General features: G+C 32.9%; 1 protein-coding gene across 1 annotated transcript; it reads left to right on the top strand.

Annotated features, from left to right (window-relative positions):
• The first annotated feature begins 5,678 nt into the window (after positions 1 to 5,678).
• Positions 5,679 to 11,897, top strand: LOC118028461 (signal peptide peptidase-like 2). The gene is made up of 14 exons (XM_035032040.2): positions 5,679 to 5,970; positions 6,710 to 6,868; positions 6,976 to 7,087; positions 7,612 to 7,731; positions 7,942 to 8,093; positions 8,213 to 8,395; positions 8,610 to 8,644; positions 9,044 to 9,200; positions 9,505 to 9,558; positions 10,125 to 10,217; positions 10,333 to 10,475; positions 10,993 to 11,063; positions 11,226 to 11,309; positions 11,409 to 11,897. The coding sequence occupies exons 1-14, from the start codon at positions 5,824 to 5,826 to the stop codon at positions 11,522 to 11,524; spliced, it is 1,626 nt and encodes a 541-aa protein (XP_034887931.1). The 5' UTR covers positions 5,679 to 5,823; the 3' UTR covers positions 11,525 to 11,897.
• The last annotated feature ends 8,928 nt before the right edge of the window (positions 11,898 to 20,825 follow it).

The raw sequence follows: 20,825 nt of genomic DNA on the forward strand, positions 1-20,825 counted from the left end.
TCTCTTCTCAGTGCTGCAATGGCAGCTACTGCTGGCTGCCTTGGCAGCCCACTCTCTCCTACATTTCTCACATCTTTCTTTCTCTCAACTCTCTCTCATTTAGCTCTCTACACTTAGTGCCTATTTATAGTAGGAATGGTGGCTTCTCTTCTTCATTTTCCAGCAGCTGCAGCTGCAGTCAATGGTGGCTGCCATCTTCTTCAACAAAGGCTGCTGGTCAATGGTAATGTTAGGCACATTAAATGGCAACACACCTAACAAACCTAACAGAGCAAATGTACCCTCATCAACAACTGAGAAGGACAGTGAAGAAAGAATGGCATTATCCGCCAATTTGAATTCTAAACCTAGTTCTTCGGATCAGTATGTGCAAGTGGAGCAGCTAAATAGCATTGTGTTGGGCATAAGAGCTCAAAGCAACAATAAATCTTCAGAGAGGTCTGCAAAAGGCAGAAATACTAGTGATTCTAATAGTCACCATCAAGTACCTGAACATCAATCTGATTGTGCCCAAGTGATTGGATTCTTGACATCAGCTGAGAGGGACAAAGGAGAAAGACTGCCATTATCAGTCGAACCAATGTTTCCAGCTAACTCCAACCAGGTAGCTTCGTCAATGTACTTAACACTGCCTACTGTGTTAACAAAGCCTCATGTAGCAAACCATAGGTTTGATACATCTTCATTGAACTCTATTCAACCAAGAATTTCTGGGAATCAAACAGGCTTGAGTTCAGAAAGACCGAATCTGCTACTAGGTTCAAGCAGCCATCATGGATACTTTCAGGACATGCAGTCAGAGGAAAGAATTAGAAACTTTGCTCAAGTGAGTTCCAGAGACATCAGTTACTTCAACCAAATGAGCACGTCATCAATTGCTGGAAATGGACTCCCAGTTCCATTTTTTCAGGCCGTAAATAGTAATTTTAATATTCCAACCCAAGTCAGCTTGGAAAATCTAGCTCGAGAAAGCAGCATGCCAAGCCCGAACATGAGAGGTCCAGGGGGAAGCTACTCTTTCTCAGAACAGTTTACAGCCGACAACTTTCTCAACCATTCTAGTTACAAAGTAGATGGTAGACTAATGGCATATCAAGATGGTTATCAATTCCCAAAATAGTTTTTCATTCGAGGCGAATACTCAGCAGGAACGAAAATTGTACTCAGCTATGGGCCCCAAGATCCTAAACATCTCTTTATTGTTTTTGCCTAGTTTCAATGTTTAACAGTTGTAAGAGAGAGCAATTTTGATGCTTTCAAAGACCCTTCACCTGGCAATACACTCGGAAAGTGGCGTTTGGAGTGTGTACACGTCTTGATAGGTATTGTAATTTAACATTGGCACAGGTGAGATAAGGGATGCTCTTTCAATTAACTTGGTATCTGCTTTTCCCATGACGGGTTATCTGAAGTTTCAATGCCTCAAGTGCACTCGCTATGCAAGAAAATGAAAGATTTGAGATTGATTCTTCACTTTTACCTCTCAAAGAAGGCTGCAGCGATGTCAGAGAAGTGATTTCTTCATAGTCAACAGGAATATTTATCTCCTTTTCATTTGGATTTGATCGATTGGTGTCAATTTTGTTCAGCAGTAAACTACAACTTTTTTTTTATGCTGTTGAATGTGAAGGGAATAAGTGCAGGATGGTGTCTGTTTCTTTTGAAGCTTGAAAATCTGCAAATTCTTTATTCTCCTCCACTAAGCAAAATCCACAGTTATCTGACAAGATGGACCATATATTTCGATGTTCTGCCTTTACTTTGGTTCAGCAAGCAATAAGTTTATCGTCAATGTTGCTAATCACCCAGAGTCGCCAAATGAATCGGTTCAAGTTCGAAGATTCAAGATTAATTAGTAATTGCTATTTTTTTAGTTCATCCAGACGGTCGTAAACTTTAGACTATATATATATATTTGATTACACATCAGAAAAGTGAGAAAAGTCATATTCAATTTCAAACAGTCAATTCCAGTGGCCTCAGAAATTATTTTATGTGGTAATGAAAAATGCACGTGAATTTAGTTATATTTGATGATTGATCAATGAGTGAAGATATTTGATAAACCATCGTGGTCAAGTGGTCGGTAAATTTCCTAATCTTTCACATCCTACCGGCCACCGCACCAAATATTCCCTTTCCTCTGCTGGGCCATCGTGCCTCTCAATTATTTTTCCAATATTTGGCGTGAGTAGTAGGAAGAGGTAGAATCATTTTTCAAAAAGTAAAGTGGACTCTTGTCAATCCAAGAACTGACGTGATTTGCACGACCAGTTTCAAGAACTGGAACATTACGCGTGTCACTGTTATTTGTAAACCATGCATTTTTTTCGTCTTTGGATTAATTTCTACCGTTTCCTAGGTTTTTATCTCGAGGACTGAGGTTGTAGGCTCCGAGAGGATCGTTGTCAATGGCACATACTTGGTCGAACAACTAACAGCACACAGTGTCGATTTCAGCGCTCCATGTCGAAATCTTTTGTGACAAGGTTTAAGATATTTTGCTGAATGCCCCCTTGTGTTCTTCTATATCTTAAAATAACCCCTCATTAGACTACTTCTGATAATCATGAAAACTTCTGAACATTATTACTTAGAGAATGAAGAATGCTTTGCGATTATAAAAGCAATGTTAAAGGATCATATAAGGAGACATTGCACGGAGATATGAAGACTTTCATAGGAGATATAAAGATCTCACCATAAATATTTTATTAGAGACATGAAGATTTCAATAGAGAGATTTTATTAGAGACATGAAGACTCATTTGGAGACACGAAAAATTCATTTGAAGAAATGGACATTTTATTGGAGACGTGAAAAAATGTACCTACTTTTAATGGAAAAAAAGGGTGTTCATATTTGTTCACACTTGATTATTCTATTCAAATATGATTTTACATCACCTATTTCATATCGAGGAGATTTCAACCAAGAAAAATATATAGTTATTCTCATGAAGATTAGTTTAAACCCTACTAATCAGGACTGAAGTTTCAATGGGTTCGAGTAGACTTTTCATATTGAGTATTTTTTTTATTAGACCTTTTGAAGATATGTTTTAGTGCTCTTATATTCTCGTTGTACGATGGCAAAGAGCTTAATGATGCTTTTTTTAGCTAGTATGCTTGTATTGAAGTGGGAGGTGAGTTTGACGCTAAGATCATAAAAGTTAAAGACGGTCCATGCTTTAGGTTACGATACCGTACTTGAGTAGATCAATAGAATATTATTAGGAGGACTTTACATAAAACATCATTGTCTTGTGTTATAATGCTTCATACATTTTGTATATGCTCTCTTGTGTTTGTAAGTTCATCATAGTTGTCTAAGTTAGTCTTGGTGGGGATACAATCTTTAGTTTTCTATTATTGATGATGTTGTAATCTTTAAACACCAATTGTTGCTTGTCATATGTATAAACCTTGTCCTTTTCTTAATCATTTACCTTATCGAAAAGGATTGAATATTAATAAGATTCAAGAAAAAGAGAGAAGGAGATGGGTGAAAGGGATATATGTAAAAAGAGTCTGGGTTATTTATTTCTTATTATTTCAATTAACAAGGAGAAAAAAAGAAAGAAAGATGGATAAAAGGAGGGATAGAGGAGAAGAGGTGGTTGTTGTGAATTGAAGAATAAAGAATTAACTTGAGGTGAGTTTCATAGGTTTCTAGAACTTTCATTTAAGATGGCATGCTAGAGAATAATATAAAATCATTTATAAGACCTTACTCGACATCTTAAATTTTTGGATTCAATTATGACTCTTTTAGCTTTATTAACTTTGACAATATATAATGAATGTATTTGTGACCCAGTATTAAATGTATTGGTTACAATTATGACTCTTTTAGCTTTATTAACTTTGACAATACATAATTAATGCATTTGTTTTGTAAGGGGTGTTTGAGATTATAGTAGCGGTTACTTTTTAAAGTATTTTTTGTTTAGAAATGTATTAAAATAATATTTTTTAAAAAATTATTTTTGACATCAGCACATCAAAATAATCTGAAAATACAAAAAAAAATTAATTTGAAATAAAAAAAAATTCAATTTTTTTCAAAGGCACTTTTAAAACGCCAAAATAAACAGGTCGAAGAGTTGTGAGACACTTAATGAAAATGTGATTTAAATCCTTTGACATTTATAATTATTTCAATAAGCAAGTTTTTATATGCTTTATAATTAAGAATATTCAAGTTTCCATTGGCATGCACAAGAGATCAATAACTCGATAACTTCGATGTCTCCTATTATTTATAATATATCATTTGATCTAATAAGTAGTTGTGTGAATTTATTATCTTGTATTTTGGACTAAAAAAACAAACTTGAAGTGTTTTAAAGAGACCTTGTATGTATTTTTTATAGGCTCATCATATGATTTTCTTTGATCAGTTAGTGTGGAAAAAGGTTATTTGTCCACGTAGTGTACTTTTCACTGTAAGGACATAAACTTTAATATATATTAAACAAAGTTGTAGCGATATTTAGCATCAATGTTGTTTTAACTTTTAATGTATTAAAGTTCCATGCTTACTATCATTAATTGTGATTTGATGATGCAATTACCAAGCTTTCACTATAAAACATGTTGAAAACTAATATAATATCTTCCTTTTTTTTTCTTTACTTTGCCAATTTTTTTTTATTAATGTGGATATCCGGACCAACTTGCGTGTATTTCGACTAATCCCACTAGTCCTAAAGTTAACGATCATATAAGCCTCCAATGACCATTATATTAGCAATAACAGGGCTCGAACCTGAAACCACATGGAGAACAAACCCCTTAGTTTTCAAGCTCTTACTATTGAATTTTTGCTAATTATTTACTTTTATAAGTGGGTGGGTCTAGATTTATATTAATTTATGACTATGATAAGTCCATCTTATTATTCTTGATAAATTTATGTGGATATATAATATGTTGAAGTTCATGTTTGAATTTATTAAACTTCTCATACAAGTTCAAGTTTTTTAGCTTATATCTTACCCAATTCCTTTCATACCATTTTTGTTCTTCAAAAGGATACTTCAAGTGTTTACTTTGCACATATTTAGTGATCTTAAGTAATTTAATTATAAATTATTTATATGATTTTTTTTTAAAAAAACATGTTATGATTCAAAATTTTAAATAATTTTTTTTATAAGACATATAGACCCTCTATCTTCAATAAAATTTCCATGTATTCTATCATTCAAATTGAACGGATGCCATTTAGCATATAATAAATTAAAATATCAGCAACTTAAAAACTAATTATTTTTCTCTCACCTAATTCATGTCATTGAATTCAACATTAACTCTAAGATTAGAAAAATATCAATAATATCCCTTTAAAACATGTAGTGATCCTAATATTTTTTTTATCACATGTTTTTGAAGTTTTTCTATATAATAATAAAACAAATTTTCAGTTGGATGGTTTTAATATATTCATGAAATTCTCTTATTTTCATTTTTTAAAAGATTTAAATCAAAAATATAAAAAATTAATTTTAAATTAAAATAAGTTTATTTTAAACCGCGTTAGCAAATAGCTCTTGACGTTAATCATTATTGTTTTTTTTTTTTTGTAATCTTAAATAATGACTGTTGAATGTTGATCATAATTTTGTCCATGTCCAGTGACAATACCTCACTGCTACTCTTATTTTATTAAAAAAAATTCTTACGTAAACAGAACAGAACAAAACAAGACAAAAGCTTGTGTTTCTCGCCCCCACCCTCACTCTTTCCTGCTCCAAAGTTTTATTGATGTAGCAGAGAGAAGAGAAGAGAACACCAAGAAAGGTTTCTTAAAAACAATCCATGGATTTGCAAAAACTGTGCTTTGTAATCATTGTCACAGCTGTGATTTCACTGGTGTGTTACCCATCTTCAGTTACCGCAGGAGATATAGTTCATGATGATAATTTAGCCCCAAAAAAGCCAGGCTGCGAAAATGACTTCGTTTTGGTAACTTCCAAGTGCTGGTTTTTTTTACATCGACCCAGTTTTTGTTTTGATGGTTTCTCAACTGGATTTTGAGTATTTTCTCTGATGGTTTCTTGGATTTCTGTATTTTGTGCGTGTATTTTATGGTCTTGTTGCAGCTTCAAATTGTATGAATGGTTGTTTTAAGAGTTTTTCAACTTGATTATATGTTTTAATGCCCCTTTTCTCTTGTATCTGTTTTACAATTTTGTGCGATTTGGAGCTAGTAATGTGATCCATCAAAAGTTGGATTTTCTAAATCTGTGATCTTGTTGAGGTTTTGGTTCTGTGTATTTGGATTTGGTGCTGATTTGCCTTCTTGGGTTGAATTAGGTTCCCATGTTTTAGAAACTTTAAAGGTTATAGGAGGTAGTTTTGAAGATGGTTTCTTTACTTCTTATGACCATAATTTAGTGCGGGTCCATTTCTATCTTTTTGGTTCTCTTTTGGGTTTCTTAGGTTAATATCAAATATGCATAACAGCATATATTATGCGCTTTGATTGGGAAAGACATTTAATGTTGTCAGTGCCAAGCTTGCTTTGATTTAGTGCATACCTTTGAAGCCTACCACTTCTTATCTGGTTTTATTGGAAAGTTACATTCACCAGATTTTACGGGGCCTGTCTACTTTCTTGCTTGGAAATTGTACTTTAGTATGCTCTGGACTCAGATTGTGTTCATAATATTTATCTGCTAACTTTGTGGATGGTTTTTGTTAGGTAAAAGTTCAAACTTGGGTCGATGGAGTTGAGGATGCTGAATTTGTTGGTGTGGGTGCTAGATTTGGCACTACCATTGTGTCAAAAGAGAAAAATGCAAACCAAATTCGCCTTACACTTTCAGACCCTCTAGATTGTTGTAGTGCTCCTAAGCATAAGGTTTTTCCTTCAGGACACTATATATGCTCTAGATATTTGCACATAGCTGTGTACTTCAGTTATATGTTGTGGACATTTACTGAAGTTGATGTTCTTCAATTTGTTAGCTTGATGGAGATGTCATCATGGTTCATCGAGGTCATTGCAAGTTCACTACCAAAGCAAATAATGCTGAGGCTGCTGGTGCTTCAGCCTTGCTCATTATAAATAACCAAAAAGGTAACCAGCATATCTGCTGCTACATTTGATGCGTTTAATAATCAGTAGAGATCTCTATGTGAGAACTTAGTAAGCAACGATAATGGTCTTGCTGTGCTACCTCAAATTAAACTTGTCAACTCAATTAAAGTTAAACCTAACTAAGATGAATCTTTTTCCATTATTCTGCCCATTCCCTTCCCCATCTGCACCTTTTCATTTTAGCCTCACCTGTTTTACAAATATTTTGTTTTGTTATTGCCCAATGTCCTATAAATCTGCCATTTTTAAGAGGTATGTTAGGATTGCATGTAGAAATTCTTGAACTCCTTCCTTGAACTCACCATTGAAATTCTTCCTTGAAATCTTTCTTTAACCACATCATTCTTTTAATCTTTGTGGACATGGATGATTAACTGATCTTGAATTTATCTTCATCTTGCTTACACAAATGCTAACTTGGGCAAACAACCTAAATAATGTACTTTACTCTCAATTTCTACCACTGTCTTATCTTGCATGGAACTTGTTTCCCTTTTCTGCAGAACTTTACAAGATGGTCTGTGAGCCAGATGAAACTGATCTGGATATACAGATACCTGCTGTTATGCTTCCACAAGATGCAGGTTCAAGCTTGGAAAAAATGCTGCTAACTAATTCATCTGGTAAGCTCTTCCATATTCCACATGTTGTGAGATAACATGCAAGTCCATTTGTTAACTTGACCTTGCCTGCATTTGGATTTTACATTTTTCTGAAGATGATTGTCCATTTGTTTAGGCGATGACAACTTGCTGCTTTGATGTACTGCATACATTTATCGGGTAGTTTCCTTCTTGTGGGAGAGTTGTTTAAAAATATTTCCCTGTTTGCAGTGTCTGTGCAGCTTTACTCTCCAAGGCGACCATTAGTTGATATTGCTGAAGTCTTTTTGTGGTTGATGGCAGTCGGTACCATCTTGTGCGCCTCTTATTGGTCTGCATGGAGTGCCAGAGAAGCAGCTATTGAACAAGACAAGCTATTGAAGGTGATCTTTTGACAATATTTGCAAAATAGCATCAACTTAGTGCTTTCTTTCTGGAAGTGGTATTCTTATCATTACAACTTTTATATAAACTCTGATTCGTGACCGTCATCTTCATGTAGGATGCTGTGGATGAAATTCCAAATGAAAAGGCTGTGGGTTTTAGTACTGTTGTAGACATTAATACAACGTCAGCTGTTCTGTTTGTTGTCATTGCTTCATGCTTCTTGGTCATACTTTACAAACTCATGTCATATTGGTTCATAGAGCTTTTGGTGGTCCTCTTCTGCATAGGTGGTGTGGAGGTATGACTTTTCCCGTTTCACAATGAAATTATGATGGAATGTGGTGCCAGGAGCAAATACTTGAGCATTTATGCACATGTCACAAGTAGTGATTGTTATGCAAACTGCGATCAAACTATTTGACACATGAACATCCTGATTGTTATGTTTTCCATCGTTTTGCCTTTCTGTTTGCTTGGATCAATTTTAACTATGTAGTTTTATGCATCTGCAGGGATTGCAAACTTGCCTGGTTGCTTTGTTGTCAAGGTATATTAATCAATCTCTTATTGATATGTGACTCAACTTTACTGAGATTTTTGCATTGAACTCCTTGCTAGCCACATTCCATGTTTGAGTTGTTCATAATGATTCCTTTATCTTTGATTTGGGGAACTTTGGTTAAAGTTCCCATTCGTAAGTAAGTTGCCATGAAATTAGTATGGTAGTGAAAATTGCACGCTCCTCCTAAGGAAAGTTCATTAACTTATCTCGTGATTCCAATTCAGTGCAACAAGTTTTAATGTATCAAATGCAGCTATTATGTATTTGAAGGTTCTGCCTGGGAGTTTTTATGAAGCTGGTTACCCATGGATGCTTGTTGTTGGATCACTTGAGTATTTTCTGCCAGTTCAGTGGTCAAGAACTAAAGTTACAATAATTGTACAGGTGGTTCAAGCATGCTGGAGAATCATACATTAAGGTGCCATTCTTTGGACCTCTCTCATACCTAACTTTGGCTGTTGCTCCATTCTGCATAGCATTTGCAGTTGTTTGGGCTGTGTATCGCACTGTTTCCTTTGCCTGGATAGGTCAAGATATACTCGTAAGGATACCTTCACTTCTTTTTTTCCTTATTGGCTGATGTTTCTGCAACTTTTAATTTCCAGTTATCAAGATGATAGAATATTATCTCTCTGATTTCTGTTTTGGTTGTTCCATCTGCTATATTTTTCATTCCAACACTAATGATTATTGACTCCAAAATGAAATGAATATTACAAAGCATACATTATAACCTTTTGCCATCTCTCTCTCTTATATATATATATATTTTTGGGAAGGTGTTAGACAAGACTGATGGGGCAATTTAGCTAATAATCCTTCTCATTTATTTGTTCTTAAATCAGGGAATTGCACTGATAATCACCGTTCTGCAAATTGTCCATGTGCCTAATCTCAAGGTAATGTTCTTAAATAGACAGGCAAATAAGTAGAAGTTATTGCAATGGTTATGGCCCCACCAAGGTGGATGTGAGGAAGAATTGTTCCTTGTGATTGCAAGTTCAAAATTTTTGCCATCCCACCAAGTAACGGGCCTGCATAGACTGCTCCTTAGATTCTTTCTTTAATTCGACTCATCAGTTTTTTCCTTTCTTAATTGCTCTTGGACCTATTATGTGTCCAGTGGATTTCCTTTCTAAATAGGCAATCATTGGCTGTTTTTCAAGTCAAAGAGCTCTAGCAATGACCCTTTTTTTCTTTGTTTCAGTGTTGCTCTGCACATGCTCACTTCTGTCAAGTCACAGAATTTATTTTGGTTGCATTTGTGATAGTATCATTCAAATTTCCCTTAATTCCATACAAAGATGCAATCCTTTTATTTGATCAACTGTGCTCGTGGTCAAGTTTTACCAGGTTTAGTATCACTTGGCATCAATTTAGATAGAGCAGATTTGAGGACTATGAATATTTCTGGTAACTCAGTGGTTTTTCTTCTGAAATGAATTACATATGTTTTGTATATCAGGTGGGTACGGTTCTTCTCAGTTGTGCGTTCTTGTATGACATCTTTTGGGTGTTTGTTTCTAAGAAGGTGTTCCATGAAAGCGTCATGATTGTGGTAAGTAATCCTGCTAATTATATCATTTATCATGTGTAACTTTTGGTTTTGATTTTGAATATCAATGCATTCGCTTGCTGAAGCAGAACTCAGTTGATTGTATGTTTTTCCTTAGGTGGCTCGTGGTGATAGAAGTGGAGAGGATGGAATACCGATGCTGTTAAAGATCCCACGCTTGTTTGATCCTTGGGGTGGTTACAGCATCATAGGATTTGGTGACATCCTTTTACCCGGATTGCTGATAGCATTTTCCCTCAGGTTTACACTTCACTCAGTGATCCTCTGGCATGTATTTGCAGGAAGTATATTCTTAATTTGCTTCTATTCTTGTAAACTCAATATTTGCTAGCATTCCCTGGTGTTCCTTCCTCATTTTTTCCTCCAGGTTAAGTTAATTTTTTTTTATATTTATGTGATTATGAAATTCTTTTTTCCAATTTGGATCACAGAATTGGCAACTGTACTTTCTTCTTGCAATATTTTTCTTCTTCCATTCTATTTCAAAGCTATGATGCTCACTTTAGCTCTAGCTCTCGAAGTTGTTATAAGAACATTTGCAACAGTAGTTCTAGTTCTCTAAGTTATAAGAATCTGTCATGTAAGGAAATAAAGTAAAGAAAATTGTACTCTTGGCATTTTTAGAGGAGTGGAAAAGCAATGACGCATGCTGCTCCACCTTTGGTCTTGAGCTTGTTTTTCAGTCAGCAAGTTCTGATCACATGTACAGTTCATTAAACAAGATTTCTATGCTAAAAAAAATTGATCGCTCTTGCAGGTATGATTGGTTAGCAACTAAGAGTCTTCGAGCTGGGTACTTTCCATGGGCAATGCTTGCTTATGGACTAGGTATGGAATATTAAAAGCCATTCCCTTTCTCTGTTGGAACACTGTACTGTGTTTCCAAAATGAAAAGATAAAGAGGACTGCTGTGCTGTTCTTGTACTTCGGGATTTTTAAATTGCAATAATATTTTTACCGATTCCCCCTTTTAATCATTAAACGTGGCAGGTCTTCTCGTTACTTATGTGGCACTGAACTTGATGGATGGCCATGGGCAACCAGCACTGCTCTATATTGTCCCATTCACCCTTGGTAATTCTTTTTCACACAAGAAGAAAGGAAAACAACCTGAAAATGCAAATTGGTTTAACATTTACTTCACCTTCTGAAAAAATTCACTCATTGATGCAGGAACTTTTCTGGCGCTGGGGAAGAAAAGAGGGGATCTCAGAGTCTTATGGACCCAAGGAGAACCAGAAACACCATGTTCCCATGTCCGTCTCCAACATAGTGAAGAATTGGACTAGGAAAAAGAAGACTCCTTGTGTAATTATATTTGTAGTATTTTGTAGTTTATTGCTCATCCACGGGGAAGCTGGTGGTGAGAAAGCAGCCAGACAAGAATAACATAAAATGGAAATATTGTATCAAATCTTCAGGCCCTTCAGATCAACCTTGGGCTGACTATAAGTTAACATAACGAGAGTGCATTATTGTTCCAAGAAAACTCTCATCTGTTTTCCGGCAAGTACCACAGAGACATCAGGGCGCTACACGTTCATGGAGAAAGGTGAGGGCTAGGTGAAACTTCATGGGAAAGCTTGTTGGTTTAAACATTGTTTCTCCTGAATGCTATTTATTGGTTGAAATTTGCTGCTTTGAGAGGAATGGTTTGAACAAGGACCTTGAGCTCCTGAACTGATGTTGTCTGGCCACTGGGAGACCAGGCTCCCTCTATGCGACGGCCGGACGCCATGGAATCACACGGACAAAACCGTTTCACATGTGCATGGCAACAATCAAAATCAATTCTCGTGTTTTAAAATTCTCCAGGGTATTTGTGATAGTTTCTGTAGGAAGAATTAGATGGTTAACACCTTGAGATTTTCATTTTAGATTTGACCTTTGATGGGCAGGAGTTTTAAGAGACGGGAAGGGAAAAGCCTGTTAGACCTCCTATTAAATAAATAAAAAAAGACAAAATGTCTAATATAAGTTGTTATTGTGCTAAGAAGTCTTTGATTGCAGGTGAACAATGGAAGATTTTTGTGCGTGCGGGCAGCTCGATCGTTACTATAAGCCTCTGATAAAAAAAAAAAAAAAGACTATTAAGCCTTGTAAATTCAATTTTATAAGAAACAGTTTGATATCTATGATGCTGTTATCACAGTAAATTTTACAAGTTAAAAGTTAGTAGGCGATTCGTATTGCAAGTTAAGGCATCGGTGTTTTGTCCTTATTGAAGGCAAAAATCTAATATAAAGACATTTTATGACTTGTCCTTTCCATAATATAATAGTTCAATTGTTTATTTTTTAGCTTTACTTCATCTTTGCACAAGTAAAAAGGCACAAAAATCCAACTTTAGAACACCATTTTTTTATTAATAAAATTCTCAAGTGTTTTCGATTTTATTCTTCCCCTGTAATCTTAATTTTTAATTTTTTTTAAAAGTTTTAACCTCACTTATTCTCTGGATTTGGATTTTTTTGTGATTTTTTTTAATTTTAGTTTCTAATTCAAAGTTTGATCATATTTAAAGTTAAACTTTTAATGTTTTGATTTTAAATTTTGATTTTTAGTCCTTTTATCAAATTTTAATTTATCTTTAATTTTATTTTGGAATTATAATCTTGGTTTTTTTTTTTTTTAAATTTGATCTTGATATTTTTTTTTTGGATTCTTTTGTTAATTTGATTTTTTAAAAAATTTACTCTTCAATTCTAATATTTAAATGTTAGGCCCTAAATGTTTTGATTTTAAATTTTTATTCTTAACCCTTTTATCAAATTTTAATTTTGCTTTTAATTTTATCATTGGATCATAATCTTGATTTTTTTTTAATTTGATTCTTATTTTTTTATTTTGGATTGTTTTGTTAATTTGATTTTTTTTTTACTTTGCCATTTAATTCAAAATGTTAGGCTTTTTCTCTCATTTTTCAAGAGTCAGACAATTAACAAGTTATGTGTTATATGAGTTGACACGAGTTAACTTCAAGTCAAATAATTATTTTTTTTTTATAAGAAAAAAAAGTTAAAGTGAGATTATTTTTTTTAAAAAAAATAATTAACAAGTTTTAACTAAATTTATTACAAGTTAACCAATGTTTTTTATCGTTTAATATCAAATCAATTTTTTTTAGATTTATTTTAAAACTCAATCATATCTAAACCTCGAGTCATAGGTTAACTACCTATCTGTTACTGTAAAATAGGAGTGTTAATTAAGCCATCATTGAACCTTTTATACAATAGGAATATCTGTCCTGGATCTATAAACAAGACTAACATATTTTTCGTGAGAGAAATGAATCTTTCCTTTTAAAAAGATTCCTAACGAATAACTTTATTTCATAGTGATCTTTTTAGGTGCTCTAGTTATTGACAATACATAAGATTTGATTCTTCATTTTTTTTTAACTTTTTTCAAAACAAATATAAGGTATTAATTAATGTTATTTTTAATATTAGGTGATAATCGTGATATCTTTATATATATATGTGCATATGTATATATATATATATGTATTATATATTTCAAGTATAAGATTGTTACACCTTTTCTAAGCTCCCATTGAGAGAGTCCTTGGATCATCACATGCTTTGTATTGATTTTTTTCAGGAATCAACACTTTACATTCTCTGTACAAATTATTTGAATCTTCTTGATAGTGTTAGAAATACATTAAGTTGTACTTCGCCAACTTAACTTCTAGAATCTTTAAAACTGTTTGATGTTTTTTCAACAATTTCCCTTGGACTTCCCCGACATTGTTAGATGGTGGTGCCGATAATTTTTATTATTGTTCTTAACTCTTCATAAAACTGTTAGATAGAGATCCCGACAGTTTTTCTTGGATCTATTTAAAATTACTGGTGTTATTACAGTAGATTATAATATATTTAGAGAACTAAAATATTAGCAGACGACGACGTAGTACGAGCTAAAGCACACAAGTATGTCGCCTTTTTCATAAAGGAAAGATCCATGCTCTCTGTGATGGGCAAAGGGCTACTATATAATCGGCACAGTAAACACTAACACCCTGTGAACTTTCTTCTCCATGACTGATCATTATTCGACTCTACTTTATCTCCGAACAGGTGATCAAAAAGCCCAAAACTCCACCACTAGATCAACACCCTCCTCGACCAGTCAAATTCCAAAACGTTAATTATATGAATTAACATTATATATAAATATCTATTCACTTCAATGTCTTTTCTTACTCTATTTAACAATCCTAGCACACTTAGTCTTATATATATATACATTGCCCGCGCGATGCAGTTTTCTAAACGTATGGTTTCAAAAGTTGACGAGGCATGGTTTTTTGTTGAGAAAAATGTAAATGGTAACAATTGATGGCTCAGGATAATTAATGGGAACAAAATGCAGAAATTAACAGAGGTGGTGATGGAGATGCATACTCGTCCGAATCCCAACAGAAACAAGAATCGTCGAGGAGCACACAGCTATTTGACCTCTGACGAAGCAAGAGTGCGTATTAACCCAGTGAAAGCTACTGCTGCATTAAAAGGAAATCGTAATATAATATCGTCGAGGAGCGCACAACTATAAGCCTTTTATAATGAGAGGTCATCAATGGATCTTAGCCTAGTTGTGTGAAGAAGAAAGCATTGAGAAGAGCAGTAATGAAATGATGTAGTTGTTATCTCTCAAGAGGATGGAACTAAGAAGCGTTGTTTCTTGGCAGGCAGGTGGTTCTGCTGCATGAATACTCCCGTCGAAGTCCGTAGGATGATTTAAATTCTCTTCGGTTAAAAGAGTTGATGACAAGTTATTTTTCTTTTTTTTAAAAAAGAAAGGGGACATTATACATAAGCAAACCTAGTTTTCAACCATTAAAGAGGTTGGTGGAAAGTTAGGATTGAGATTTTTTGGATTTTAAAATTTAATTTTCAATTTTTTTTATTTATAAACACTTAATAATATTTTTAAAGTGTTAATGAATCAATTTGTCAACACAGAAAACTCTGAAAATAGTCTAAAAATATAAAATAAAAATAAAATAAATAAATCTTCTTTAATCCAAGTCTCTCCCTTTTTTTTTTCTAGTACGTTAAAGTAAAAAATAAATACTCTCTTTTAAAATAAAACTCATTGATATTAAAATCATCTTTTTTTATTCTCAAAACATAACACTTGACAACTATATATGTCTCTTTTTCATTGTTTTTCAATGAAATTCAGTAATTGAAAAAATAAATAAAATTATGAATTTTTGAGCTAAAATAAGTCTTTACATAAATGTTAGGTTAGCCATGTGAGTTTCTCGCGTTTTATGTTTAGATCCTTTTTCTTTGAATTTATTTCTTACAAATTTAAACCAAGCTCATTAAATTGGTTTTCTGAATGCAGCCAGAAAAAAAAATGTTTTTAAGCATAAAACAAATGGTATTATTGTTCATATAAAAACTAACACTCCAAATTAATGTTTTAGTATATTTAGTAAAGTGATAGTGTGGAAGAAACTTATAAGTTAATTAATGTTTTAAATAAACATAAGTAAGTTAAGTTAATTAATATCTTAGTTAAATTGTGATAGTGTGGAAGAAACTTATAAGTTAATTAATGTTTTAAATAAACATAAGTAAGTTAAGTTAATTAATATCTTAGTTAAATTGCACTAATTAATTTTTTTAAAAAATAATATTAAAATGTAACAACAGTTTTCCTTTTTCCCACCATGATAGTTTGAATCTACTGGGGCTAATCATATCTCAGTCTAGTCTAAATTAAAAACTAGGGTTAATCGTATCATCATAATCGTTATGATTTAAATTCAAAGCTGTGTATTCTTGCTGTTTAAACCAACCACTTTATAAAAAAGGGTGCAAAGAGAATTTATAGAGAGGTACCTTGGATCTATGTATGTATCTATTTCAATTAAAAAATTTAGAATGTGTAGGATATAAATTTATCTTTATATGCAAATATCTCAAACTCTCACATTTATAATAAATATAAGGGAAAATTACCCTGATTTTCTTATAGTTTAGCTATTTTTTTTACCCATTTCTCTATTTTTTTGAAGAGAGAAAAAGGTTTGGTTTGGTTTGGTTTTTGCCCGGAATTTCCTGAGTTTATAGCAGCATTTATCTACAAATGAAACCATGAGAAAGGTACTGTGTAATGGCAATAGTTTAATAATTACAAATAACAAAATGTAAGAGTTTCAACAATGTTACTTGTAAACCAGAAGCTCTGTGGATCCATGGACATAAAGGATCTCTATTCGTGAGAGGAGCTGTTGCAACAGTACTGGCGGAGCCGCGGAGGGGCTGGTTCATTGGCTGCAACGATATATGGTGGTTTCGATTTTATTTTTTTTAATGAAAAACTTGTAATATTTAATATAAAGATTTTTTAGTTATTGATTAAAATATAACATTAACAATCTTGTAAATAATTTGATTTTTTTTTGTTATTTTTTTAGCTTAATGTGAAGTATTATCAACATAAATTTCATGAAGCAAGGAGAAAAAGTTGGGACGTGTAGGATATAGATTATCTTTACATGCAAAGACGTGAAACTCTCACGTTTCTCGTAAATATAGAAATTTGGACCCATTGAATTGAATTCCGGTGTCGAAACAATTTTTATAACACAAGGGCACCTAGCTAGAGTTTACCGGTGATCTAGAATTGTTGACTAGGAAATTATTGCTTGTTGATTAAATAATATATGATATATATAAAATATCCTCAAGAATCTTTAATCAAACCCATGATTCTTGCGTAGTGTTTGTTGTATACAGGAAAAAAAAAAACTTAAACTCATCCGTGTATCACGAATGAACCATCATCAATTCTTTATCAAATAAGAAAATTAGAAGCCAGTTCATAATATTCCCGGTGAAGATCGATGCCCTAGTCTTGTATCTATCTGTGTGTCTGCTACAGGATGTCCTTCACCATGGAAAAAGATGCATCCAACCTTTTTTTTTTTTATTTAAATTAATTTATATATATCTCGATTAATCTTTAATATTTTTAATAACTCTTAAGTAATCCTAAAATTTAAAAACACTTGAAATGATAATCTTAAAAAATTAACCTAAAATATGATGTATTAAAATACGCAGCTCAGGATTGAGCTAGGGTTCTCTTCCCTCCCGACGAACCTAATTACAGTAAATACATTATCTGTTGTGATCTAATCACTTGCAGTCAAAGCATGTTCTGGCTAAAGGCAAGGTGAGCTGTGGCAAGATCTTGAACTTGAAGCACGTAGTTGAGAGCTTTTGGTTCTTGGGAAGGGACCACTTGGTGCACCCCTCATGGATTGGGGGGCCAGTCTAGCTAGCTGTAGGTGACACGACGGAGAATAGGAACAGGCCAGGCTGACATCAGGCCGTGACACGTGTCTGGAGGGTAGAGGCTTGGGCGGTTGGAGATGAGGTGTGTTTGTTTGGAGTGCACTTCCAGGTTTTAGGGTTTCTGTAGGTGTCGTCTTTTTTTCTTTCAGTTGGTGCCCATTTTCAATGTCACAAATGGTTGGAAATGGGACCGAAGGCTGCATGTGAGGGCAGGGACGGTACCAGAAGGGTATCCCATGAGTATGAGTTGTCCAGCATGATATCATTCACGCACCTTTTCTCCAAACCAAAAAAAAAAAAAAAAAAACAAAAAAAGCTACATGAATATTACAAAGAAAACAAAGAAGAGGATAGACATATAGAACAGAGAGAGAGAGAGAGGAAAGCATGTGGTCCCAATCCCTACTGTTTGATTGTCATGCAAATGATTATTAAATCCATGTAAACCTCCCAAAGATAGTGTTTATTATCATATTTTTGAAAAAAATAAATTTATTTTGTTTTAAATTAATTTTTTATATCTTTTAAATTGTTTTGATTCGTTAATATTAAACACAAAAAATATTATTTTAATATATTTATAATTAAAACTGCTTAAGCGAGGAGATGTTTGTCGTAGACCGGAAAAAAAAAAAAAAAAACTTTATTAAGCGCCGCTGGTTTCTGGGTATAAAACTTGGTGGGGGAGTGATGAAATTCGAATAGCTTAGCCTTAAATGATGGGTTATTATTATTATTGTTTATTTTAATAAATAGATGCAATCCATGATCCAGGCAGGACAAGAGAAGTTAACAACCATCTTCCTTTTTAGACAATCAAAGTTCACTATGGAGTAGTGGGGTCCCTTGCCCACCTACTACTTCTTTGATTAGTTTTGGACCCCACCACCGTTCATGTCATGTCAGCCCGTTGTTATACAAGAAGGACACACCTGTAATTTTAAGAGTGTAACTGAGGCTGAATTGTTTTTCAAATTTTGATTTTTTAGAAAAACCAATTATTTCCTAGTGTTTTTAAATATTTTTGATATATTAATATTAAAAAAATATTATTTTAATATATTTTTAAAACAAAACACTATAAAAAAACAATATTTACTACTCCTTCAACTAGCCGTTTGCCCAACTAGCCGTTTGCCCAGCTAGCCGTTAACTCCACCTCGTTCTCCTTTCAAAAAGGCTGCCCCTCTCCTAACGGTCACAAAACGGTCAGCTTCTCACAGCCACTCGATTTTTCGTTTTTTGTTTTCAACTTTCTTCACTTTTCTTTGGTTGTGATTTCGCTTTCTTTGGAAGGAAAATCCAGTAGCTTCTTGCTTTAGCTGAAATGACAATATTACCCTTCTCACCTCCGAGGGAGTGGCGTCGGGAATGCTTGATTCTGCATAACGAATATTCCGGGAAAAACAAGGAGATCATGACCATCCAAAGTAAGGAAAAGGGGTGTCGAATCAAGAAAGTGATATGACTTCTTCATTGTCCATTTTGCTCGAGCTAGCCACTGCTTCCAACGAACCAATGGAATTTATAGCTTTTTAACTTTATAACAAAAGGAAATAGACATATCAATACAAATTTTTATGACAATAAAATATCTTTTTTATTAGAGGTGATTATTTCTGTTTTATTTAATTTTTATTAAAAAAATAAATAAATCAATTTTTTTTTACAAAAATTCAAAACCAGTTCAAACTGGCCTGTTTTAGTTGGGATTTTTAGGACAAAAACCGGTTTAGATTAGTTTGGCTCTATTTTTTGGTTTAACTCAGTTTATTTCTGATTTTTTTTGTTTAGGTTCGATTTGATTTGGTTTTTTTGTTTTTATGCTTAAAAAATTAAAACCGAACTGAATCAGTTGATTTTTTTAATATTTTAATTAATTTTATTATTTTATAGTTCAATTATTTTTTTTTTTTTTTCCAGTTTTCTAAGTTTTTTTCTTTCGTGTGTTCACTAGAGTAATGGACGCGAACAATTAGCACATCCTATAAAAGGATGATGGGTACTTTGGTCTTTACACGAGCTGGTGGTGAAGCTCGCTGAGCTTGACCACATGTGGTATTTTCTTCTAGCTAGCCCTTACCATACACATTCTCTTGATCTGATTAGGTGAAGGCACATCTAATTATTTTTAATTCAGGGACCAAAAAATAAATATAAAGAAAAAGACGACACTCTCTCTCCCTCCCCTGATGGTGAGAGGATAAGAACAGAGGGTACGAACCGCCAACCAAAACCTGTCAGCATCTCTCCCTGATCTTTCCAGAACAATCCCCCACTCGTTTACTTGTGTAATGTTTGTCGTTTGGTATATTAATAATTTACTTTTTTATTTTTCAAAACTTACTTTTAGTATAAATACATTAAAACAACTTAAAAATACTAATAAAAAATTTAACTTTAAAAAAAATCCAGTTTTTTTTTAAAAAAAAACAAGACACCATCACATAAGAAAAATACCGCCTTAACCCTATATCTTATCCCTTTCTAATCACGGTATCAAGCTAATATCATATTCCTAAACTTATCACACTTCACTTAAAGCGTGTTTGGTAGTATTATAAGTGGTTACTTTTTAAATAGTTTTTCGTGTCGAAATACATGTTCAATGATATTTTTTTATTTTTTAACATTAGCACATCAAAACGATCCAAAAAGTACAAATCGCACTCAATTTTTAGCAAAAAAAAAATTCAAAATTTTACAAAACACAGGTAGAAATGCAACTCCAAACACTACCTTAGAATATTTCTACTATTCCATTTCAAAACTGAATAATAATAATAATAATAATAATAATAATAAAAAAAAAAATAGAGGGATAACAACGAAGTGTCTGATTATTATGATGGGGTTAGTTCTCAACCAGGATCGTTATAATTGTATTTATCATTCTGCTTATTCTATATTAAAATTAGAAAAAACAATTCGATTTATTCGTTATCTTAAGATCCATGGCAATGAGCAGATTAGACCTCTACTCTTACTATATTCAAAATATGAAGTATTTAATTTTAAGGGATACTTGTTATATTTTTAATTTATTTTCTAGAAATCACCTATTAAATATTACAATTCCAAGATTAAAAAATTTACATAATAATTAATTTTAAAATCCTAAAAAATTAATCAAAATATATATAAGCTATCCGAATAATTACAATAATAATAATAAAAAAATATTTAAGTGTTAAACACTCTTTTCTTTCTTATTAAATCTAATATATGTATTTTTTTAAAAATAAAAATAAATCTAAATAAA

This window comes from Populus alba, chromosome 3, assembly GCF_005239225.2.
Source record: "Populus alba chromosome 3, ASM523922v2, whole genome shotgun sequence".
In the NCBI taxonomy this organism is placed as follows: Eukaryota; Viridiplantae; Streptophyta; class Magnoliopsida; order Malpighiales; family Salicaceae; genus Populus; species Populus alba.